This window comes from Bos grunniens, chromosome 16 (genome assembly GCF_055505025.1).
Source record: "Bos grunniens cultivar Pamir isolate PY7600 chromosome 16, Bosgru_T2T1.0, whole genome shotgun sequence".
Taxonomy (NCBI): domain Eukaryota; kingdom Metazoa; phylum Chordata; class Mammalia; order Artiodactyla; family Bovidae; genus Bos; species Bos grunniens.
The window spans coordinates 53,232,423-53,257,661 of record NC_141180.1 but is presented as its reverse complement, the minus strand read 5'-3'; the positions used below and the strand labels follow the sequence as shown (position 1 = coordinate 53,257,661).

The 25,239-nt window shown below is 47.2% G+C and overlaps 1 protein-coding gene across 13 annotated transcripts in view; it reads left to right on the top strand.

Moving 5' to 3' along the window:
• Positions 1-24,182, top strand: part of CNIH3 (cornichon family AMPA receptor auxiliary protein 3) — a 179,363-nt gene extending 155,181 nt beyond the window's left edge. For 5 of the 13 annotated variants that reach the window (XM_086345158.1, XM_086345156.1, XM_086345155.1 and 2 more), the window contains 4 exons: positions 6,462-6,574; positions 13,247-13,390; positions 17,641-17,701; positions 22,235-24,182. In XM_086345158.1, coding sequence (XP_086201284.1) covers positions 6,504-6,574; positions 13,247-13,390; positions 17,641-17,701; positions 22,235-22,555 — 597 coding nt within the window. In that variant the 5' untranslated portion in view covers positions 6,462-6,503 and the 3' untranslated portion in view covers positions 22,556-24,182. Of the gene's footprint in view, positions 1-6,461; positions 6,575-6,796; positions 8,589-13,246; positions 13,391-17,572; positions 17,702-22,234 lie in introns of those variants that run through there. The other 8 variants (XM_086345162.1, XM_086345169.1, XM_086345170.1 and 5 more) reach the window with 4 other exon arrangements.
• Positions 24,183-25,239: the final 1,057 nt, after the last annotated feature.

The following is a 25,239-nucleotide window of genomic DNA, read 5'->3' as shown; positions in this document are numbered from 1 at the left end:
CATTGATGCAGAATCCAGGAGGTCAAACAGCTTGACGTGCCAGCATCATCAAATAGGCAACACTCCAGTTGGCCCAACCCAAGTCCGAGCTGTTGGGATGTTCCTCCTTAATTGTGCCATCTGTGGTTGGGATGCCAGCCCTCCACCGGAGGGAGCAGAGGCTGCAGGGAAGCCTTGCCTCTGCGGAGGCTGACTGGCGAGTCTGGGCGGCCCTCCTCGGCCCGTCTGGTGCAGGCCCTTGCCTCCCTGCTGCGGGGGAGCACCCTCTCCAGGACAGCTTTGCTGTTGTTGTTCAGTCACTAAGTCTGTCCGCCTCTTTGTGACCCCATGGACTGCAGCATGCCAGGAGAGCTTTACCCAGAGCAACTAAAGAGAAAGTGCCTTCCTTTGAGTAAAGGGACTAAGACAGAATAAGGTTTCCTGACAGTGCCTGGATGCTTTTTTATAGTCTTCCAGTTTAGCAAAATCCCAGGTTCCTGAGCTGCCATCCTGTGCCTCTTATCCTGCAGTCTCCTCCTCCTCATGTGAATTATGTGCACGATGGTTCATATGGGGACAATTGGAGAACAGATCCCCATGCTGGACATTATGAGAAGATTGCCTCCGCCCTGCTCATCCCAGAAGGGCATCTCTGTTTTAGGGCCGGTCTGGTGTGGGCTGGGCAATCAAATGAAAGAGACATTATCTTTTCTTCTTCTTCATAGTCACTGGCTCCTGGGGAAGATAAACCTCAGGACAGACACACAGGGAACTGGGTTGTTGAAAACAGGCGAGGACTGGGGCAGGCTGCTAAACAGCTGTGGGTTTTTCTTCCCATTTGGTGAAGCTGGAAGCTTGGTTTAATCAGAGCGGGGGAAGGTCAGAGGAGATCGGATGGAGACTCAAGAAACTAAATTGGGTTCTGGGACATTTCACTTGACACGTTACCTGCCTGAGCGTGGCAAATAGCTCACATGTGACCATTAACAAAGATAATGATCACTTTCATCTCCACAACGACATCTTTCTTTCTTTGATGTTTCTTCCGCCTTGAGAGCACTGTCACAGGACACCCTGAGTCCCTTCTAGCAACTTTGTCGGTAGGTTGCACATGTTGGCATTTACAGATGAGGGAAATAAGCTTTTCTCAGTATCATACCGTCGATCATTATGTAACTGGTAAGAATTTATATAACACGTTGAGATAGTGGGCTAATATTTTTAGCTCAATGTGATCACAGCAGAAAAGCTTATTGTCTGAGTCAACAGGGTTCATTGAAAGATGGGTGGTCTCATAGCTGACACTCCCTTCAAGCTACACGCAGCCCTGGGACCTTCCCCGTGGCTTCTGTGTCTTGGCTCTTAGGGTGTTTGGCCCTAGCCAGGCTTATCCCAGCCCCTCAGAAATCCTGCCCCACTGGGATGCTGGTGGGAGCCAGGAGTGCATCCTACTGCTAGGGATGCTTCGTACCACCTCTCCACCTTCGCCATCTCCTCCTCCCCAGTCTTAGGGAATCCACTCTCTCCCTAGGGAGCTTCATTCCTTTGCTTCAACTCCAAGCATTCCCTCTCTCTTTTCTCTCCCTTTAGGGGTTAGAAGAACTTCTCTTCCTGCCCCCAGGCCCTTCTCCACCACAATGAAATAAGACAGACATCGATACATTATTATAGTATTCTCCCATCATGAGTAAAGGTTATTCAGTTCAGTTCAGTCGCTCAGTCATGTCCGACTCTTTGCAACCCCATGAATCGCAGCATGCCAGGCCTCCCTCTCCATCACCAACTCCCGGAGTTCACTCAGACTCACGTCCATCGAGTCAGTGATGCCATCCAGCCTTCTCATCCTCTGTCGTCTCCTTCTCCTCCTGCCCCCAATCCCTCCCAGCATCAGAGTCTTTTCCAATGAGTCAACTGTTTGCATGAAGTGGCCAAAGTACTGGCCACAGCTTTAGCATCATTCCTTCCAAAGAAATCTCTGTGGGCTAAAGCAGCTAATGAATGGATACATGAATGAATGAGATGATGCTTAAGTAGAAAGAAAATAAAATTCCTGGGGAAAACAGGTGGTGGATGAAAGTTTAGAGCTGAGCTGAGTGTGGCACATATAGGAAGAAGAGGTAGCTGCTCTGCTGCACAGAGCAGTGTCCAGGGACAGAAACCTGCTAGAAAGTTCTTGCACCAGCCTTGGGAGAATGTGCTGGGGCCCATTCTCCAGTAGGGGAAGTAGACCAGTAGGGGAAATTTAAAAAGGGAGAGCAAATCCAAGTGGCTGTGAAGAAGAAATGGCAAGATTTGGAAACTGTGGGGTGAGAAATGGATAAGACAGAGAAGCCAGAGATGGCTATTGTTAGCAGAAATTGGACGTTTAGGAGATAAAGTTTACAGGTGCTGGGAGGAGATTGAGCTTTCAGCACCAGGTGGTTGCAAACTATCTGGATGGAAGCATCTGCCAAGAACTGGAAATTGAGGACTAGAATCTGGGCAGGGAGTCAGGATAGGTGATCCTCATCTATCCATCCTCTTAGAGGCCATGGAAGAAGCTGGGGGTGGTGGTGGGGGGGGTGAACCCTTTGAGGTCTTCACTGACAAGTGTCTGAGCTTTGCTAGTGTGCTCCAAGAACTTCACCTGATACTTGACCTCTGCGAGCATCAGGGCAGGGTGGAGTGGCAGGAGGCTGTGCTGTCATTGTACTCTCATGACCAGCCCATATGCTGCAGTTTATGATGGCGACACACAAAGGCTGCAGCCCTGGGGGATGAGAAAGCTGGGTCCCAGCAGGGGGGGAATAAAATGAACATTTACCCGGAACTTGGCTCGCATCAGGCCTGGCCTTAGTCCACTTAGTGGTGACTAAGTAGCCTTTTAGGTGGGCTTGTGAAGAACCCGCCCAGGTGGTGACTGTCACCTCTTTCTTTTGTCCCATCATTTCCTGTTCCTGGAGGGCTGACTTCTAGCTTCCTCGTGTGGTTAGGTTTTACTCATCCTTTCAAGTTTCCTGGATTCCACCTTGATGACGAAACCTTCCTTGAGCCCCCTGGTTGGAGTGAATTGCAGTCTTTACAGCAATCTCACAATACCTGTATTGAGACCACTTATTTAGTATTTATGACTCTGTAAAGCAAGGCGTAATGAGACAGGAATTCAATAGACTGGGGCCTGTGTGAAGCAGTTCCTCTGTTTGTTGTATGAAAGAATGAGATTGGCACCATTCAACAGCTTGTCTTATGAAGGAAACAGTATTTTCCATTGAAGGGGATGACTCAGGATGGTGGGGGGACAGTCAGTGCTCCCCTCAGTGTTCCTGTAGTTGGCCCAGGAGGTTCAGGGACAGTCTGTGTAGAAGAGTGAGATAAGCAGGGTTGGGATGGGGCAGCTAGTCCAAACAGCCCACACGGAAAATAAGCATTGTGCCCACTTGGTGATCATTCAGCCCCTGCCTCAGTGTACCCAGTGCTGGTGAAAGCAAGGGCGGGCTGCTCATCAGGAGGAGTCACCACTTTGCTCTTCCCACTGATTACTCATTCTGTACCAGACAAGATGGGTTAAATGATGCTATGGTAAGAAACAGCTCCCAAATCTCAGTAGCATAGAATGCAGTGCAGTGGTTAAGACTGCAGGTGGATTGGAATGAATGCAGTGGAAGACTGCAGGGAACTAAGATCCTGCATGCTGCATGACTTGGCCAAACAAACAAACCAAACAACCATAAAAAACACAACCAAACACCCAACAAAAACACAAACCAAACCAAACCCTCCAAACTGCATTTCTTTCTTGTTCATGCTGGGTGTCCATCCCTGGCTGCCCCAGCACCTCTCTCCTCACTTATGGCTTCAGGATGATGGAGGACCCCCCACCCTAAGTGTGTTTTGCTGTGTCATAGGGGAGAGAAAGAGACCCCAGAGTGCTTTGTCTTGGCTGGTAAATCCTCCAGCCGATTCTGCTCACAGCCCTTCAGCCCCACCCAGTGACATCCCAAGGGCAGACGCAGGAAGTGTGAGGGGCGGGGGCAGGGGGGTGGGAGTGGAGGGGAGCCGGGGTGGGGTTGGGGGGTAGGGGGCAGCAGTAACGCCCACTGTGCAGGTCCGGAGCACGTGGCCTGGCCAAGGTTCAGTGGGTCCAGGAGGAACAGTCCCCGCCACAGAACAGGGACCTCCTGGGGAAGCAGGAGAAAAACAGTGCGTGGACATAAAGGGCACCCTTGCTGTCCCACCTGCAAGGGTGCTGCTCAGTGTTAGGCAGAGGCAGCAGGGAGAAGCCACCAAGAGCAGCACGGATTCTCAGCTTTTATCCCCTGTGCACCCAGGTGGCCTCCATTAAGCAGTTCTCCTCCGTGTGGTGACAGTGACGAATCCTCCCTGCTCAGAAGGTTGCAGCTTCCACTATAAATCAAGCTCCAAAGAGAGAAGCAGTGATGGTGATGAATAGGGGGGCCTGTAATCAGTCGGAGATTTGTCACTGGAGCTGCAGACGGGGATGATCCAGGCCCGTGGTGGCTGTCTCTTAACATGTTAATTACCTCGGCATAAGTGTCTGAAATTGATGATTAAAAAATGAAGAGATGTAAGTAGTAGAGGTCACAGCCACTGCCCCCTGGAGCTGGCAGGCTGAGAACTGGAGGAGGGAGGAGGGGGTTTTCTCTTTAAGCAGGAGGAGGTAAGGAGGAGCCTTGGCTGGGCACAGATGGGGTTGGTAAAGATGGCTGCAAGGTCCTGGGAGGAGAAATGATGGGACATACCCCCTCCTACCAGATGGTCCAGGCTCACAGGGGCTGGCTGTGCCCAGTTCCCCCACTGAGGTCACTGCTGGCTCTTGTAAGTTGATTCTAGGATTACTGCCTGAGAATTATAAGATGTGGGTCAATGCAGTTCATTCTTCTCTGGACTTGAGAAGAAAGAAGATGCCACTTACAAAATGCATTTCTTCCACATGTGCCTCTGCATGTATTTATTCCAAATGCGTGTCCCTCACTATATCTGTCATCTGGGGCAGTTGGCTAATCTGACTAAAGTGAGAGATGAAAGAGACCAAGGTCGTGTGCTTTCCCCCAGATGGGACAGTTAGAGGCAGTTTGTTTCCCATCCAGAGGAATTTTGGTTTGTGGCCACAGGCTGCACACCTGATGCCACCCAGCCATGCTCCAGCCATGTGCGCATGGTCAGTTCAACTGATTTTGTCAAATACTTGCTAAGTCTCTACTAAGTGCAAAAAAGCACTGTGCAAATGGAGATGAGAAAAGAATAGAAAATAGAGTTTGGCCAGGACAGTTTATAGACTTGTGGAGTAGATCCTGGAAGAGATCTAGGTGTGTTGAGAGGTGGGAGGAACGTCATGACTCCATCACGGACCTGGAGAATCCCCTGGGTGAGGGTCAGAAAGCATCCTGTGGGGCTGAGACCTTTAGGGAGGAGGGGACAGTGTGGTGGGATGGGCAGAGCTTCCATTAGAAAGTGGTGTTTGAGACAGGTCTTGAAGGATGGTTAGACTATGCTAGCTGGATCAAGGCATTCATCATGGTCTAAACAATGCCCAGAGACTAACCACCCCCCGTCCCGACATAGATATATACATTCATTAAATACTCATTCATTAAATATTTATTCCTCTATGAGTGAGAAAGATGGTGCATTTATATCTCTGTTTTAGGGTTTCCTTGCTACTTGCTTGGGTACCAGATTTCTCTTTTATAGTCACTTTGATTTCTGTTTCAGCTTTACTTTCTGTTAAGATGTAACCACCCTTAGGAGGGGGTGGTTCACAGTCGTTGAGCTCTTTTTACCATTTATACCAGTGTGGGTAGATTGGGGTTGGGAGGTTTAGTCTTCCTGCTGGTCACCTTCTACCGTCTGATCCTTCTTGATCTGGACCAGACTCTTTTCCCTCTGGAGGCTAAAGTTTCCCTCTTTTATCATTACATGTCGTTCCTTTCAGGTTCTTCTGGATCCATCCACCATCAAGCAAAATGCCGTTTCCCCAAGTCTCCTTTATTTGAACTAAATAGTTGGATACAACTGAAGTGACTTAGGACGCATGCACACATATTAATATTTGCTTTAGGTTTGTAAATCTCTATATGTGAAACAGGAGCAGGGCAGTTGTTGAATCACTGAAAACCCTATCAGTGTTCTTCCAGTGGGTCCTGCCCGGGGTCAGACATCACAGGGGCTGGATGGCCTCTTCTGCTTCTCCCAGGGGGTCATCCATGGGTGACCCTCTGAAGCAAGTGCCCTGTTCTGGTATGTAGGGTGCTGAGGGTCTCTGTCCATTTAGGGCTAGGTATAAAGCATGGCTCTGGTCACATAAAGAGGAGAACTTACCAGAAATGGCCGGGGGCAGTGACTCTGTGATGCTGTGTGGGGGTAGGGGCTGTGTGTCATCAGCATGTTGGAGGCAGTATCCAGGCAGACATCAGATGCTGTGGAGGCCGGAGTGGGACTTCTCCTCCTTCTCACTCAGGCCTGTGTCTCTGCTTCCTCTTCAGCTGGTGCTGCCGGAATATTCCATCCACAGCCTCTTCTGCATCATGTTCCTGTGTGCTCAGGAGTGGCTCACCCTGGGGCTGAATGTCCCTCTACTCTTCTATCACTTCTGGAGGTAAGTCTGCTTGGGACTGCTCCATCCTTCCCTTTCCTGCTCAGGCAGCCTGCCATGTAGAGATGACATCCCCCACATGGACCAGCCAGCTGTGCCTTCCTCTCACCCCTTCCCAGGTTACCCTTACCCCAAAGCCTTCTCTGCAAGTTGCTCTCAGATAGCAGTCCAGTAAGGGAAGGTTCTTCCTATAGATTCCACTAACCACAGCCTCAACCCTCACAGATCAGCATTAAAGGCTTATATGCAGAGTACATCATGAGAAACGCTGGACTGGAAGAAACACAAGCTGGAATCAAGATTGCCGGGAGAAATATCAATAACCTCAGATATGCAGATGATACCACCCTTATGGCAGAAAGTGAAGAGGAACTCAAAAGCCTCTTGATGAAAGTGAAAGTGGAGAGTGAGAAAGTTGGCTTAAAGCTCACCATTCAGAAAACGAAGATCATGGCATCTAGTCCCATCACTTCATGGGAAATAGATGGGGAAACAGTGGAAACAGTGTCAGACTATTTTTTTGGGCTCCCAAATCACTGCAGATGGTGACTGCAGCCATTGGAAGGAAAGTTATGACCAACCTAGATAGCATATTCAAAAGCAGAGACATTACTTTGCCAACAGAGGTCCGTCTAATCAAGGCTATGGTTTTTCCTATGGTCATGTATGGATGTGAGAGTTGGACTGTGAAGAAGGCTGAGCACCGAAGAATTGATGCTTTTGAACTATGGTGTTGGAGAAGACTCTTGAGAGTCCCTTGCACTGCAAGGAGATCCAACCAGTCCATTCTGAAGGAGATCAGCCCTGGGATTTCTTTGGAAGGAATGATGCTAAAGCTGAAACTCCAGTACTTTGGCCACCTCATGTGAAGAGTTGACTCATTGGAAAAGACTCTGATGCTGGGAGGGATTGGGGGCAGGAGGAGAAGGGGACGACAGAGGATGAGATGGCTGGATGGCATCACTGACTCGATGGACGTGAGTCTCAGTGAACTCCGGGAGTTGGTGATGGACAGGGAGGCCTGGCGTGCTGCGATTCATGGGGTCGCAAAGAGTCAGACACGACTGAGCGACTGATCTGATCTGATCTGATAGCATTATTCACAGTAGCCACAAAGTAGACAAAACCAAGGCTTCCCTGGTGGCTCAGCAATCTAGAATCCGCCTGCCAATGCTGGAGACATAAGAAATGTGGGTTTGATCCCTGGGTCAGGAAGATCCCCTGGAGAAAGAAATGGCAACCCACTCGTTTTCTTGCCTGGAAGACCCCATGGACAGAGGAGTCTGGCTGGCTACAGTCCATGGGGTCGCAAAGAGTTAGACACAACTCAGCGACTAAAAAACAACAACAAAGACACAACCCAAATGTCCATCAAAAGATGAATGAACAAATGAAATGTGAAATATCCTTACAATGGAGTGTTACTGAGCAATAAAAACCAATAAAGTGCTGATACATGCAACACCATGGACAAAGCCTGAACATATTACAAGTGAAAGAAGTGAAGTGAAAGTCGCTCAGTCATGTCTGACTCTCTGTGACCCCATGGAAATTCTCCAGGCCAGAATACTCTTTTCGACCCCATGCAATTCTCCAGGCCAGAATACTGGAGTGGGTAACCTTTCCCTTCTCCAAGGGATCTTCCCAACCCAGGGATTGAACCCAGGTCTTCCACATTGCAGGTGGATTCTTTACCAGCTGAGCCACAAGGAAAGAAGCCAATCACAAAAAGCCATTTATAAGAAATGTCCGAAATAGGCAGATCTATAGAGATGGAAAGTGGAGTGGTGATTGCCAGGGGCTGGAAGGGAGTGGGAGTGAGGAGTGACTGCTGATGGGTACGCTATTTTCTTTTGAAATTGATGAAACTGTTCTGAAATTAGATACTGGTGATGTTGTACAATGCTGTGAGTATGTTAAAAACCACTGAATTGTATACTTTTAAAAGGTGAATTTTTTGGCATATGAATTATATCTTAATAAAAATAACCCACCTACCAGATGGGCTACATTTTCTGGGACAGTTCTGATTTTAAATGTTCTATTCCCTGCTAAGACCATGCATCAGATCATATGATTTGGGCTTTTTGTAAAAGAGAATCACCATATGGGTATAGAAGGTGGGTTGGGGGTGGGGGAAGCATATACCAAAGTAGTAAAAGATGCAGTTGTACAGATAAATGAGCCACACTTTTGATCCCCCACAAACATTTAATCATTGTCATCATACCATACAGTATAGCCTGTATTTAGTCACGTCTGGAACATTCACTCCTTCATTTAGCAAACATATGGAAGACATACTATGGGCCAGACATTGTGGGGGATTCCAAGATGAATGTAAAATATAATATTACCTTCAAGGAATATATACCCTAGTGGTGGAGGGAAATATATTCTTACCAGGTGTATGAGGAGCATGGATAGAATGTAGAGGAATGGAGGGGCAGCACTGGGAAATCTGGAAAAGCACATTCGAGGTTAGGGGACTAGCCTGTGCAAAGGCTCAGAGGTAAGAGAGCTCCTGGTGTTCTGGGGAGCAGCGGTTGTTCAGTGTGGTTGGCTGAGTGGTCCTGAGATGAAAGGGAGCAGAGATGGGGTTGGCAGCTGGGGATCAGGTGTGGAGGGTCTGAAATGACTTGGCAGGAAGTTGGAAACGTTTCTTCTGTAGGGAATGGCTCTCTCTCAGGAGTTTTCCAGGAGGAAAATGACATTGCCGGATCCAATTTTTAGGATGGTGACCCTGACAGCAGCGGGAAGGCTGGGTAGGAGGGTGAAATTTTAAGGACGAAATCTAATTAGGAGGTTCTGGTGAAATTCCAGGTGGAAAGAATGAAGGCTTGTCCCAGGTAATGGAAGTTGGGATGAAGAGAGAAGAGGGGGAGAGGTCTGGAGAGGTAAACTGGACATAATTTGGCCAATAATTGGAAACAGGAGGTGAAGAAGAGGGGGCATGTCAAGGCTGGGTTGCTAGGAGGTGACCAAGAGCAGGATGCAGGTTTAGGGAGGAATGAAGATGATTCAGTTACATACGAAAGTCCTTTTATGTAAAGGTAACCTACTAAAAGCTACCCCATGTCCGAGGTCAGGGGCAGAAGCTGGGAGGACCCCATGCCCAAGGGGAGGCAGCCAAGAGGAGCTACCCCACGTCCAAGGTCAGGGATTGCAGTCGTCTCACACGCTAGTAAAGTAATGCTCAAAATTCTCCAAGCCAGGCTTCAGCAATAAGTGAACCATGAACTTCCAGATGTTCAAGCTGGTTTTAGAAAAGGCAGAGGAACCAGAGACCAAATTGCCAACATCCGCTGGATCATCAAAAAAGCAAGAGAGTTACAGAAAAACATCTATTTCTGCTTTATTGACTATGCCAAAGCCTTTGACTGTGTGGATCACAATAAACTGTGGAAAATTCTGAAAGAGATGGGAATACCAGACCACCTGACCTGCCTCTTAAGAAATTTGTATGCAGGTCAGGAAGCAACAGTTAGAACTGGACATGGAACAACAGACTGGTTCCAAACAGGAAAAGGAGTACGTCAAGGCTATATATTATCACCCTGCTTATTTAACTTCTATGCAGAGTACATCATGAGAAACGCTGGACTGGAAGAAGCACAAGCTGGAATCAAGATTGCCGGGAGAAATATCAATAACCTCAGATATGCAGATGACACCACCCTTATGGCAGAAAGTGAAGAGGAACTAAAAAGCCTCTTGATGAAAGTGAAAGTGGAGAGTGAAAAAGTTGGCTTAAAGCTCAACATTCAGAAAACGAAGATCACAGCATCTGGTCCCATTACTTCATGGGAAATAGATGGGGAAACAGTGGAAACAGTGTCAGACTTTATTTTTCTGGGCTCCAAAATCACTGCAGATGGTGATTGCAGCCATGAAATTAAAAGACGCTTACTCCTTGGAAGAAAAGTTATTACCAACCTAGATAGGATATTGAAAAGCAGAGACATTACTTTGCCAACAAAGGTTCATCTAGTCAAGGCTATGGTTTTTCCTGTGGTCATGTATGGATGTGAGAGTTGGACTGTGAAGAAGGCTGAGCGCCGAAGAATTGATGCTTTTGAACTGTGGTGTTGGGAGAAGACTCTTGAGAGTCCCTTGGACTGCAAGGAGATCCAACCAGTCCATTCTGAAGGAGATCAGCCCTGGGATTTCTTTGGAAGGAATGATGCTAAAGCTGAAACTCCAGTACTTTGGCCACCTCATGCGAAGAGTTGACTTATTGGAAAAGACTCTGATGCTGGGAGGGATTGGGGGCAGGAGGAGAAGGGGACGACAGAGGATGAGATGGCTGGATGGCATCACTGACTCGATGGATGTGAGTCTCAGTGAACTCTAGGAGTTGGTGATGGACAGGGAGGCCTGGTGTGCTGCGATTCGTGGGGTTGCAAAGAGTCGGACACGACTGAGCGACTGAACTGAACTAAACGGAACCTACTAAAATCTGAATTTAAAGAGAAGTCAAATAGAAACATTATGGTGTTGAAATGGATTGAGTACCCACCCAGAGACTTTTCATGTCTGCCTCCTCCAATATCCACAACAAAAAGGTGGGTTGTACACACAGGTCACAAAGACTTACCAAGGTTGAGTCACAACCCAGCATTACTCAGCTGGGACATGGCAGGTCCATTTCTGTAGGGAACACAGGTCATGTCCTTGTCACCTGACGGCTGGCTCTTCTCCCTCTAAAAGTCATTTATCCCAAAGTTCTTCAAACACTTCGTTGTTAATCCAGGGTATCAAAAATGTGATTTATTTGCCGAAGTTTGGTTAGTGCACTGATTCTTAGGGCTCTCACCCCTCCACAAGGAAGGGAGGGAGAGCCAGCCATGCCGTTACACTGGAACATTTCCGTGTATAAGGAAGTGACTGCAATCTTCTTGCCAGTAGGAAGTTAGCCTTATGTTTTTGAATCCCTGACAGATCTAGCATAGTTCTGGCAGTTTGTAAGTACCCAGAAAATGAAAGAAAAAGGATTGAGGAAGGGAAGTGTCCTTTACAAATCAGAGTCCTTGAACCCCCCTCTCTTTCCTTTCTGCCCACCTCTCCTCTCCGAAGGTCCAGCCCAGCGATGTTTCTAGGGCAGTTAAAGCCCCCTCTGCTTAGCTCTCAGTTCGCTTAATTACAAGTAGAACAGCAGGAATTTTGTTCAGCATCTGTTCTTTGAGATTATTTGGACCCATCACTTCACACAGTTTTCACAGCAGCCCTTTGGAGTAAGCAGTTTCAGTCCCATTTTACAGATGTGAAAGTTGGGGTTCAGAGAGGTTAATGGCTGACCCGAAGAAGCTCAGTCCCTGAGCCACTCAGCCCCCCTGCCACCCTTGCCTCCACTTAATGATGTCACCTGGGAACAAGGCCACAGCAAAAGCAAATAGGTTTTGAAATCTGCTCCAAGGAAGAGGAGCGGTGAGTGGCCTGGAGGGCTGTGAGCTGGCAGATGTCATTGAATCTGGCTTGTGATTTCCTCTTGGCACAGCGTGGATGACAGATAATGTCAGCGCAGTCCTCTGAAGGGGATGAAGAGGGAACTGAAATACCAGCTCCGGGAGTTGCTGCGTTACGGGGATGCTCTTCAAAGCCGGTGTGATTAAGCCCATCAGACCCCTCGCCTGGTCCTCCATTTCCCTCGAGGACCACGGCGGGACCCAGAGCCTCACAGGAGCCACTAATTTGCATCCGGCTTCCTGATTCCCTCACCAGGCTGACAGAAAAGCAGCTGCAGAGCGATTTCAGCTGCACTTTGTTCTCTGGCTTTGAATGAGGTGCTGGCTGAGACCCTGGGGGCAGTGTCTTTGTAAGGGCCAGACAGATGGACAGCCTCAGGGGCAAGACTCACCTCCTGACCACTTCCCGAGGTCTCACCCAGCACAGCTGGAGTCTCTCCCCTCCTGTGAGCACAGCGGGTTCACGCTGCGCCAAGGCGATGTTTTGAAGATGACACCAAGTCTGCATTTGCCCCCTCCTCCCAGCGCTCTCTGGGTTCACCCCGTTTCCCTCTGGAGCAGCTCTCTCCCTGCAATGGCCGATGTTCTTTTTATAATTTTCGTCCTTCTCTCAAGGAGAAAATTACCTGTAAACTCCTCCGCACTCAAGTGGGAATGTGATGTCCCTTCCAGAGTATCCGGGATTTTAAAAGAGGGTCTGGGAGGAGGATAATCCAAAAGGAATTAATGTTTAATCTGAAGTAGTGAATATTTATGGTAAAATTATGGTACAGCAACACTGGGAGGCAGAGATGCAACTGACGTCCACACACACCTGTGCCCCTAGTGATGCCCAGATCTGTACACATAACAGACACCCCCCCACCTGCCCACAACACAGACCACCCTTCACCCACCCACATCCCTGGAGAAAGGAGGCTCTTCCTGGTACCTCCCAAGTGACATGGTTTCCTTCTGTCACCTGTGGGGCGAATGTGACGCTGGTGGATCTGCATACTCGGGTGTTACCACCTGCTGGAGGATAGTGGTTGAGCCACTGGTTAGTGATTCCTGGGCTGTATTTTGGGCAGTGATTCTGGCAGAATGCAGATGACTGCTTGGCAGTGACTCCTCAGAGGGAAGCCAGGCATCAGGAGGACTCAGCCCGGGTGACTTCCCATGTCCCTCCCAGGTCTCAGAACTGATGACGGTCTGTCTGCTCTCCCTGCAGGTATTTCCACTGTCCAGCAGACAGCTCCGAGCTCGCCTATGACCCACCGGTGGTCATGAACGCAGACACCTTGAGTTACTGTCAGAAGGAGGCGTGGTGTAAGCTGGCCTTCTATCTCCTCTCCTTCTTCTACTACCTTTACTGGTGAGTTTCTGCTCTTCTTTATGGATTTGACTCCTGTAGCAAGTGGAGGGGATATCAGGCCTTTGAGCATTGGAGTCCTGGCCTGTCAGGGACGGTTGGAGCCATCTAACAGTTTCTGTATGAAGGCGAGGGAGGGGCACAAGGTCCTACCTTGCCAGCTGACAGGTGCAGCCTTTGAGCTACACAGTGAAAACACATTCTGCCAACCCCTCTTAGGAGATTGTTGGTAAAGTGCACTTGGTTACTCCTCCATAGGGCTCCCTGCCCCCAGCAGCTCCACAGCTCAGACAGTCAGTTCACCAGTGGCCGTGGATGCATAGCCTTATCGCCCCTTGACCCCCAGTTTCATGTGAAAGCATTCTTGGGGACCATAACAGAGACCCCCTGGGGCAGTCACGCTTCACAAATGGGCATTTTGGGTCCTTAAATGCTTATACTCACAATTCTCCCAATATTATGTAACACCACTCTAATTAAATAAAACATGCTGACTTTGTAATTCTGTTTCGAGAGTCTCCCCTCTTTTCACTTCACTTCTGAGTAGAACATCCTAATGAAGTGGATAGCTATAAACAGACTGTCTTGTGGTTTGATACCCCAGGAAGTGCCTTTTCTGAAAATGTCTTCTCCTCCTTCCTGTTCCTTTTGGGCTCATCCCTGAGGTGTCTCACCTGTCACTTTGCTCTCCTGTCCCTCTCTGCACCAGGCCACAATATCTCCAGGTACCCAGAGCTATCCTCAAAGTGGTCTGGTAGGCAGTAGCTGGGCGAGGAAGAGGGGCCTTGCCTTGGAGTTTGGGTTAGGCTGGGGCAGGCAGAAAGCAGCTGCATTTACCCAGTATTTAAACAACCCAAACAAAAAGTGGGCAGAAGACCCAAACAGACATTTCTCCAAAGAAAACATACAGATGGCTAATAAACGCATGAAAAGATGCTCAGCATTACTCATTATTAGAGAAATGCAAATCAAAACTATGATGAGGTGTCACCTCACACTGGTCAGAATGGTCATCATTGAAAATCTACAAACAATAAATTCTGGAGAAGGTGTGGAGAAAAGGGAACCCTCTTGCATTGTTGATGGGAATGTAAATTGATATAGCCACTATGGAGAACAGCATGGAGATTCCTTAAAAAACTAGCAATAAAACTATCAAATGACCCAAAAATCCCACTATTGCACATATATACCCTGAGGAAAACAACAGAATGGGAAAGACTAGAGATCTCTTCAAGAAAATTAGAGATACCAAGGGAACATTTCATGCAAAGATGGGCTCGATAAAGGACAGAAATGGTATGGACCTAACAGAAGCAGAAGATATTAAGAAGAGGTGGCAAGAATACACAGAAGAACTGTACAAATAAGATCTTCACGACCCAGATAATCACGATGGTGTGATCACTGACCTAGAGCCAGACATCCTGGAATGTGAAGTCAAGTGGGCCTTAGAAAGCATCACTATGAACAAAGCTAGTGGAGGTGATGGAATTCCAGTTGAGCCATTCCAAATCCTGAAAGATGATGCTGTGAAAGTGCTGCACTCAATATGCCAGCAAATTTGGAAAACTCAGCAGTGGCCATAGGACTGGAAAAGGTCAGTTTTCATTCCAATCCCAAAGAAAGGCAATGCTAAAGAATGCTCAAACTACCGCACAATTGCACTCATCTCATACGCTAGTAAAGTAATGCTCAAAATTCTCCAAGCCAGGCTTCAGCAATACGTGAACCGTGAACTTCCAGATGTTCAAGCTGGTTTTAGAAAAGGCAGAGGAACCAGAGATCAAATTGACAACATCCGATGGATCATGGAAAAAGCAATAGAGTTCCAGAAAAACATCTATTTCTGCTTTATTGACTATGCCAAAGCCTTTGACTGTGTGGATCACAATAAACTGTGGAAAATTCTGAAAGAGATGGGAATACCAGACCACCTGATCTGCCTCTTGAGAAATTTGTATGCAGGTCAGGAAGCAACAGTTAGAACTGGACATAGAACAACAGACTGGTTCCAAATAGGAAAAGGAGTATGTCAGGGCTGTATATTGTCACCCTGCTTATTTAACTTCTATGCAGAGTACATCATGAGAAACGCTGGACTGGAAGAAACACAAGCTGGAATCAAGATTGCTGGGAGAAATATCAATAACCTCAGATATCCAGATGATACCACCCTTATGGCAGAAAGTGAAGAGGAACTAAAAAGCCTCTTGATGAAAGTGAAAGTGGGGAGTGAAAAAGTTGGCTTAAAGCTCAACATTCAGAAAACGAAGATCATGGCATCTGGTCCCATCACTTCATGGGAAATAGATGGGGAAACAGTGGAAACAGTGTCAGACGTTATTTTTTTTGGCTCCAAAATCACTGCAGATGATGACTGCAGCCATGAAGTTAAAAGACGCTTACTCCTTGGAAGGAAAGTTATGACCAACCTAGATAGCATATTCAAAAGCAGAGACATTACTTTGCCAACAAAGGTTCATCTAGTCAAGGCTATGGGTTTTCCTGTGGTCATGTATGGATGTGAGAGTTGGACTGTGAAGAAGGCTGAGCGCCGAAGAATTGATGCTTTTGAACTGTGGTGTTGGAGAAGACTCTTGAGAGTCCCTTGGACTGCAAGGAGATCCAACCAGTCCATTCTGAAGGAGATCAGCCCTGGGATTTCTTTGGAAGGAATGATGCTAAAGCTGAAACTCCACTACTTTGGCCACCTCATGCGAAGAGTTGACCCATTGGAAAAGACTCTGATGCTGTGAGGGATTGGGGGCAGGAGGAGAAGGGGATGACAGAGGATGAGATGGCTGGATGGCATCACTGATCGACGGACGTGAGTCTGAGTGAACTCCGGGAATTGGTGATGGAGAGGGAGGCCTGGCATGCTGCGATTCATGGGGTCGCAAAGAGTCGGACATGACTGAGCGACTGAACTGAACTGAACCCTGAGGAAACCATAACTGAAAGAGGCTCATGTACCCCAATGTTCATTGCAGCACTATTTACAGTAGCTAGGACATGGAAGCAACCTAGATGCCCATCAACAGATGAATGGATAAAGAAGTTGTGGTACATATATACAATGGAATATTACTCAGCCATGAAAAGGAATGCATTTGAGTCAGCTCTGATGAGGTGAACGAACCTGGAGCCTATTATACTATGTGAAGTAGGTCAGAAAGAGAAAAACAAATATTGTATATGAATGCATATATGTGGAATTTAGAAAGATGGTTCACATTTGCAGGGTGGCAGTGGGGACACAGGCATAGACTAGACATGTGGGCACAATGGGGGAAGGAGAGGGAGAGACGAAAGAGCAAAATGGAAACACGTACATTATCATATATAAAATAGACAGCCAGTGGGGATTTGCTATGTGACACATGGAGCTCAAACCCAGTGCTCTCTGACAACCTCAAGAGGTGGAATGGGGTAGGAGGGGAGTTCAAAAGGGAGAGGACATATGTATGTATACCTATGACTGATTCATTCATGTTGATATATGGCAGAAATTAACACAACATTGTAAAGCAATTATCCTCCAATTAAAAATTTTAAAAAAGCCAAGCCATGCTTTGAGCTAAGAGCTTGATGTATATTGCCTAGTGTATGAGCTAAATGTTATTATTGCCCTCATGTTGACAATGAGAAAACTGAGTCTGAGACATTAGATCATTTTCCCACAGTCACAGCTCGTAGTGACAAAGCTGGAAGTCCCTCTCAAGTTCAGTCCCAAAGACTGAGCTCTTAACTGGTAGCTCTTAGAAAATCTTTGTTGTTGTTTAGTTGCTTATTTGTGTTTGACTCTTTGCGACCCCATGGACTGCAGCACACCAGGCTTCCCTGTCCTTCACCATCTCCCGGAGTTTGCTCATACTCATGTCCATTGAGTCAATGATACCATCCAACCATCTCATCCTCTGTCACCCTTTTCTCCTCCTTCCCTCAATCTTTCCTAGCATTAGGGTCTTTATCAATGAATTGGCTCTTCCCATCAGGTGGCCAAAGCATTGGAGCTTTAGCATCAGTCCTTCCAGTGAACATTCAGGGTTGATTTCCTTTAGGGGAATCTTTAGGAAGTCTTTATCGAAATGTGGTCTTTGGATCTTCTGCCTTAGGATCAGGGGGTGAAGAGGGTGTGCTTTTTAACAGAGCAGATTCTTGGTCTCAGATCTGCTGATTCAGAATTGCAGGGCTACACATCATCCTGGAGATGCTGCTTGGTCCACCTCCTCTCGTCTCTGCATCCGCAGGGTCCAGAAGACTCAGAAGCGCTGCATCTATAACTCCTTCTGGAATAACTCAGCCCTGGAGGTGATTCAGAATATTCTACCACATTCTTTTTTTTTTTTTTTTTTTTTAACCACAGTCTTGTTGGAGTCAAGGGTTGGTTCAGGCTCAGGGTGACACTTCTGTCCTCTTCCTGGATAGAATGTCCTGGTCCATTGCCTATTTCAATTTGAAAGGAGCCTAAGGGTCTCTGAAGCCTCTCTGGAGCTTTTCAAGGTGCCCAGCAGATTGGCCCAAGTGTCTTAACGAAAGCTGGCTCAGACTGCTTTTTATCTTGGGAAGCCTGCAGAAGGTGACTCAAGGTTTCATGGGCTTAGCGATTTGCTCACCTTGGGCTAACAGAGAGGTTAGGTTTCCTCGCTGGAGTGTGCTCAGCTTCCTTGTGGGGCTGTGGGCAGTCCCTGCTGCTGAATCACAGGCGAGGGGCCTGGCCCCAGAGGCAGTGTTGTCCCTCTTCAAAGCTAGCAGAACAAGGAGAGAACTTTCCCCCAGTCCTGCCCTGTTCACTGGGGATCCGCTTTAGTCTGGATGGCAGATCAAGCTCCCTCATTTCAGTTTTGTTGCAGTAACTGCTGGAACGTAAGGTGCTGGAGGGAAGAAGGCATAGGAGTCCTCATGACTTTGCTGTCTGTCTGCTGAGCTGTGGGGCAGTGCTGGGGCTCCTGCCTGTTAGATGGCTGTGATCATCCTGTAACTGACCATGTTCCAGACATTCTGTCTGATTGTCTGTCCTTTAGTTCAGTTTGACTCTGCCTTTATGGTACATTCGTTAATGACTTTGTCTGCAAAACAAAAGGGGAAACAACTGCTTCTCCCACCTCACTGTGACCCTGAGTGGCAATCAGGGTTCTGCCTTCTTTGTTGAATCTGACTTCTTGGTGCTCTTCAGAGCTCCTTACAGACCCTGTTTCTCATATCTCAGGGGCTCCCAGCTCCTTAGATCCAGGGCTTGTGGTGAGCACAGGACTGTCAGCCCAGGCCATTCTCACAGGGACAGAAGGGGACCCATGTGCACGGAGAGCTGCTTCTGAGTCAAGCACAATGATGGACTTGAGTGACAGCCACTGGGAACCCTGTAAAGGAGGGGCTTTGGATTTTACAGTTTGAGGTTCCCGATGGGTTCCTAATGACATCATGGAGATTAAGAAATGTGTCGAAGGTCCTAACTGACAGTTAGCAGTTGACCCCGGAGCCTGGACTCTGCCCCCTATGCCACGTGAACCACCCCAGCATCCAGTGCCACCCCCTCTTCAGGTTGCCTTGTGGAGCAGGAGACCTTTGCAGGTTACATGTGATGGGGGTTGTGCATGTGTGCTAAGTCACTTCCATCGTGTCTGATTCTTTGCAAGCCTATGGACCGTAACCCACCAGGCCCCTCTGTCCATGGGATTCTCCAGGCAGGAATACTGGAGTGGGTTGCCATGCCCTCCTCCAGGAGGTCTTCCTAACCCAGGGGTCAAACCAGAGTCTCTTTCATCTCCTGCATTGGCAGGTGGATTCCTTACCACTAGTGCCACCCAGGAAACCCCCGGATAGGGGCTACTTATTTAATATTAATACTTTTTTTCTCCTTTGCTTTTTGCGTCCCTTCTTTTCACAGCTATATGTAAAGCCTCCTCAGACAGCCATTTTGCTTTTTTGCATTTCTTTTTCTTGGGGATGGTCTTGATCCCTGTCTCCTGTACAATGTCACGAACCTCCATCCATAGTGCATCAGGCACTCTGTCTATCAGATCTAGTCCCTTAAATCTATTTCTCACTTCCACTGTAAGGAATTTGATTTAGGTCATACCTGAATGGTCTAGTGGTTTTCTCCACTTTCTTCAATTTCAGTCTGAATTTGGCAATAAGGAGTTCTTGATCTGAGCCACAGTCAGCTCCTGATCTTGTTTTTGCTGACTGTATAGAGCTTCTCCATCTTTGGCTGCAAAGCATATAATCAATCTGATTTTGGTGTCGATCATCTGGTGATGTCCATGTGTAGAGTCTTCTTTTGTGTTGTTGGAAGAGGGTGTTTGCTATGACCAGTGTGTTCTCTTGGCAGAACTCTATTAGCTTTTTCCCTGCTTCATTCTGTACCCCAAGGCCAAATTTGCCTGTTACTCCAGGTGTTTCTTGACTTCCTACTTTTGCATTCCAGTCCCCTATAATGAAAAGGACATCTCTTTTGGGTGTTAGTTCTAGAAGATCTTATAGATTCTGGGCTCCAAAATCACTGCAGATAGTGATTGCAGCCATGAAATTAAAAGACACTTACTCCTTGGAAGTGGAGAAGGCAATGGCACCCCATTCCAGTACTCTTGCCTGGAAAATCCCATGGCTGGAGGAGCCTGGTAGGCTGCAGTCCATGGGGTCGCTGGGAGTCGGACACAACTGAGCGACTTCACTTTCACTTTTCACTTTCATGCATTGGAGAAGGAAATGGCAATCCACTCCAGTGTTCTTGCCTGGAGAATCCCAGGGACAGGGGAGCCTGGTGGGCTGCCGTCCATGGGGTCGCACAGAGTTGGACACGACTAAAGCGACTTAGCAGCAGCAGCACTCCTTGGAAGGAAAGTTATGACCAACCTAGACAGCATATTAAAAAGCAGAGACACTACTTTGCCAACAAAGGTCCCTCTAGTCAAGGCTATGGTTTTTCCAGTGGTCATGTATGGATGTGAGAGTTGGACTATAAAGAAAGCTGAGCGATGAAGAATTGATGCTTTTGAACTGTGGTGTTGGAGAAGACTCTTGAGAGTCCCTTGGACTGCAAGGAGATCCAACCAGTCCATCCTAAAGGAGATCAGTCCTGAATATTCATTGGAAGGACTGATGCTGAAGCTGAAACTGCAATACTTTGACCACCTGATGCGAAGAGCTGACTCATTTGAAAAGACCCTGCTGCTGGGAAAGATTGAGGGCAGGAGGAGAAGGGGACGCTACAGCATGAGATGGTTGGATGACATCACCGACTCAATGGACATGGGTTTGGCTGAACTCCAGGAGTTGGTAATGGACAGGGAGGACTGGCATGCTGCGATTCATGGGGTCACAAAGAGTCGGACACAACTGAGCAACTGAACTGATTGAATATTAATACTAATGCTAATATTAAAATCAAAACCAATAGAAACTGGTTAGTCCAGTGAGGATTCTGCCTGTTCAGCATAAAGGCCTTTTAAAATTAAGGGTGTAAACCAGAATGATACTAATACCTAAGGAGCACCACCCGCCTAACCAGTTGCTCTGGGTTGTGCCTGCCTCCCCTCCTGTTCATTTCTCTCACTCTGGTTATGTTATTTATGATGTACTTGATGGCAGAGACTTCATCTGTTTCATTCATCTCTGTATCTGCAGTGCCCTGGTTGTGCCCAGCACATAGTAGGTGCTTGCTCAATCCTTATTGTTGCTACAGCTTAACTACACCCTCCCTCGGTGCAGTGGATGGGGCTGCATACTCCATCATTGTTTCCCAGCACTGAGAATAGGGACTGGCACTCAGGAGACACTCAATAAATACTGAATGAACTCGGGAAGGAAAGTGAGTGAACACATACTATGAGGCTCAGTGTTATAACGGAAGGAGCATTGGTTTTGGTTTTGGGACGTGGCTCCTCGCCTTGCTGTGTGACCTTGAGTGATCCACTTTTCAGAGACCCCTGTATTTCCCCATGTCAAATAAGACCGCTCTAGCTCCAGACCTGACCGGTGAGGCTCTGTGAGCATGAGGCGTACTGCGTTCTCAAAGGCAGAACTTGAGCTTCTCAGAAGGGCCTTGTTCGGGCTTTGCAGCTGGAGAAGGTTAGAAGCAAAATTCTTCAGTTTCATTGTCTTTGGTTTTGTTTCTTAGATTTTCCTTTCTTCTCTCTATATTGTAAAAGAGTTGTTTTTCTTTCTGCCAGATAGAGTGTATATTTTGGTATAAAACCTTCTTCCTTGTTGCAGAATTAGCTTGCAGCCCTTTCTAAGAGTACAGGGATGTGTGACCCCCTCCTCAGTGGTGTTAGAACACCACCGTAAGACACATACTCTTAATGCCTGGACTTTGTTAAAAACAAGAGGGCCAGGGAATTAACCAGCTACGAATTCATTTAGTTTGTGAGCCCAGAGGGCCTGTGTTCACACACACGTCCCTACAGTCATGATGGTGAGCTTCTCCCCAGCACTGACATATTAACCAGCATAATCTGGGAGCCCCTGGACATGGCCATCACATATGCATGTGGCAGCTGGTGGCATAAAGAATCCACGGCACCCCGGACCCCTGGGGACCTGTCCTGCAATTGCAGAAAAGAGGAATAGCAGCCATAATCATTATCCTGTTGAGAATAATGAGAGACGCTCAGAGCAGTCATATCTCTCATCCAAGGGGCACAGTGTGGCCTCGTAACAATGGTTACACGAGGTGGGAAGTAGAAGAGGGAAGAGTTTGGGGAGCAGATAAGTTGCTCTAGTGACAGGAATGAAAAAGAAGCCAGGGGTCTGGCTTCTGGAAGGTGCCTCTTTTAAGGGCCGTCTAAGTCCTTTGCAGGCTCCCACTAATGCCGTCTTTTTTCCTCTTCTTTTTGCATCCAGCATGATCTACACTTTAGTGAGCTCTTAACTCGAAGACCACGCACATCCACAGAGACTGAGATGGGAGAGGCCCGAGGCTGTGCAGTCCATCCTGCTGGTGACAGGAGCAGGGACCAGTGTGGGGATGTGACAGACAGAGATGGGCAGATACTCGGAATTGGGAGCCGGAAGCAGGCAGCAGCCAGCGCCCGAGCCAGCCCGCTGTCACACGTGTGGTCGCCCTGTGTACCAGTCTTCCGCGTTCGCACCCCACACTTGGCCTGTAGATCCCTTCTGGGCAGCAGGGGCATGTGGGGTGATGAAACACGAAACCTCTTCTGAATGAGAATTGCTGCTTCCTGAATCCTCTTTATTGAAAGGCTCCCTGAAGTTCATGCTGCGTTCCTGGTCTGTGGGTGTGATGGCTGGAAGGCTGGAGGGTGCCCTCTGAGGAACCGGGTGACCCAGAGTCAAGGCTGCATCTGTGGGACAGATTGAAGATCTCAAGGATATCATGGACTTACCTGAGACTCTTGTGTTTCTTCCAAGCCCTGGCCACGCCCTTCACTTCGATGGGCGGGGCCTGGAAGGTGTGCAGACTTGCCTTGGGCTGTAACCAGCCTTGAGTCTGCAAGGGTGTCTATTTTTCTGCTCTGCTTTGTAAGAGCCCAGTGATGTTGGGAACTGAGTTTGGGGGCGGTATGTTGGTAAAGAATTATGGCCAAAATCAGGAGTAGGGGCTGGGAAGTGGGAAGGGGGGAAATTGTAGGAAAAATGATTTTTTAAAATACTGATAACATGTTCAAAGTGTTAATTCTTCGCCACCACAAACTGTACTGTTTTGTTGTCATCCCAAACGATCACAGGGCCATTGGAGGCGAGTCAATTAATCAACACTAGTCAAAACTACTAACTTTTAAGGCTTCCCAAACAGTCCCGAGGCCAGAAAGAGCTGGTGTGGCAGTTCTGTGCTGTGGGCATCTGGCTGCTGAGAAGTGAGACAACGTAACTATAGCTGCATTGATGCTGCTGCATCATTCGTGCTGTTTGGTTCAACACGAGGACATTAGTTCATTTAGAATTTTCCATTCGACATTCTCTCCTTCTTGGGTAGGAGTTGTACTCGGGGTTGTAAATAATGACAAGGCTGAGATTTTTATTATGTTTAAATTGGGCACCATGATTTTGACCTTATTCCCCCAACTTCCCTTCTTTTCTTGTGTTTGACATACACAGGCTATTTATACATGTACCAGCTTCCATCTGAAGTCTGTGACTCAGGTTTATGAATGGTGTTTGTGTAACATGTATTCTGTGTTTAAAACGCTGAGATTGCTTGAGTGTCTCGCCTACCTGGCTGTCTCATTTTAAACCCGTTACAGGCTGGCTTCATCTCTATATAGATGGTAAACTGGTAGGTGGAGAAAGCAAAGTTTCAAAAAGACACGTTGCTTCTAAAAATTCTACAGAAAACAAAATGCAGATTTATGCTTTGAGGTTGAAGGTATGAAACCAGAGGATTCAAGGCAATATTTTTGGGATCAGGCTTCCCCTTGGCTCAGTAACTGTGGTTGGGGTGGAGTTTCCTTTAGGGCTGGTTAGTATCATTTCTGATTCAATTCCTGAGATAACCGGCTACCTTCAACCAGAGAAACCAGTCCTGGGTTCCAGGCTGCAGACAGCAGATCTGATCCTACCGCCATCTTGCAAATGCAACTGAGAGCAGAGGATAAATGGTCCGGGAGCTGTTGTTTGTTTTTATACTTTGCCTCTTTCCAAAGCAATTTGAAATGACATAATAGCAGATACCAATGTGAAAAGACTGTTAAAATGTAAATAGCAACTTCCAACTTAAAAAGGAGGAGGACACAGAGATACGGGGCTTCCTGAGGGACTCTGTTTACTGGGATTGAGCGTTAAATATGATATCATTTCTCTTAACAGTAAATAATAACAATTCACATTTTCATAGTGTTTTGCATTTTACAGACTGTTTTTACATCTCATTTGACTTTCCTCACATTCCTATGACGTTGATATGATTCTTTTTTCCGTTTTCTAAGTGAGGAGACTGAGGTTCAGAGAGGGTAACTGTCTTACCTGTAGTCACACAACAGTCCCAGACCTGCCTTTGACCCCCAGGTTGTCTGACCTTAAACCCCATTTTCTTTTCATCACACCTGAGAGCTGGGAAAGTAGCTAGGATCCTATTAAGTTTTGATTAACATTAACTTTCTGAGAGAAGGAGAAGATTCTTAAAACAGAGTTATAGAGGAAGCCCCTGATTTTCTTTTTTTTCATGGGCAAGCCTCAGACTTGCTTTATTGTGGGCAGTTCTTCTCTAAGGTGGTTGTCTAAAAGCTTTTAAAAACTTCAAATGTCTCTTGGGCAGTTCTTATGTTTATGAAAGAGAAACATCCAAATATTTCTCCCCCACGAGTTGTGACTGGGAAGAAATGCCAGTGGTTGTTGGGAGTTTGAGCCAATTTTCAATTCCTGGGAGAATTATGATAAGATCAGAGTAAAGTACACAGTTGGTGGAGCCATTTTGTGTGCCGAGCTTTGTGCAAGACCTCTCCCAACTCTCACAGTGATCCTACATGGCAGGTTGCATGTTCTCAACCCCCAGTTTACAGGTCAGGAAAACAGGGAGGCTCAGGGCAAATGAGTCTTTCCTGGATGAACAGCCGGACTAGAGCTTAAGGCTACAAATAAATGGCCAGATAATAGAAATAGCTTAGTAATTGAGGAGTTGGGCATTATTCTATAAGTTTCATGTGCTTCTGTCTGATCCTCATGAGAAAACCATGATGTCGATATTATCTCTGCTTTATTGATGAAAAATGTCCAGAAGATGAATCACTTGCAGAGACCCAGAGCTATTTAATAGTAAGGGGTGTGTCTATCGCTACAGCTGGAACTGAAGCCCAGGTCTACCTCTTCTCACATAGTTTTTCCTTCTTGAGTATCTTTGTCACTTGTCATTTATCCCACAGAAATTACCAAAAGGAGGAAGGAGGGTGAAG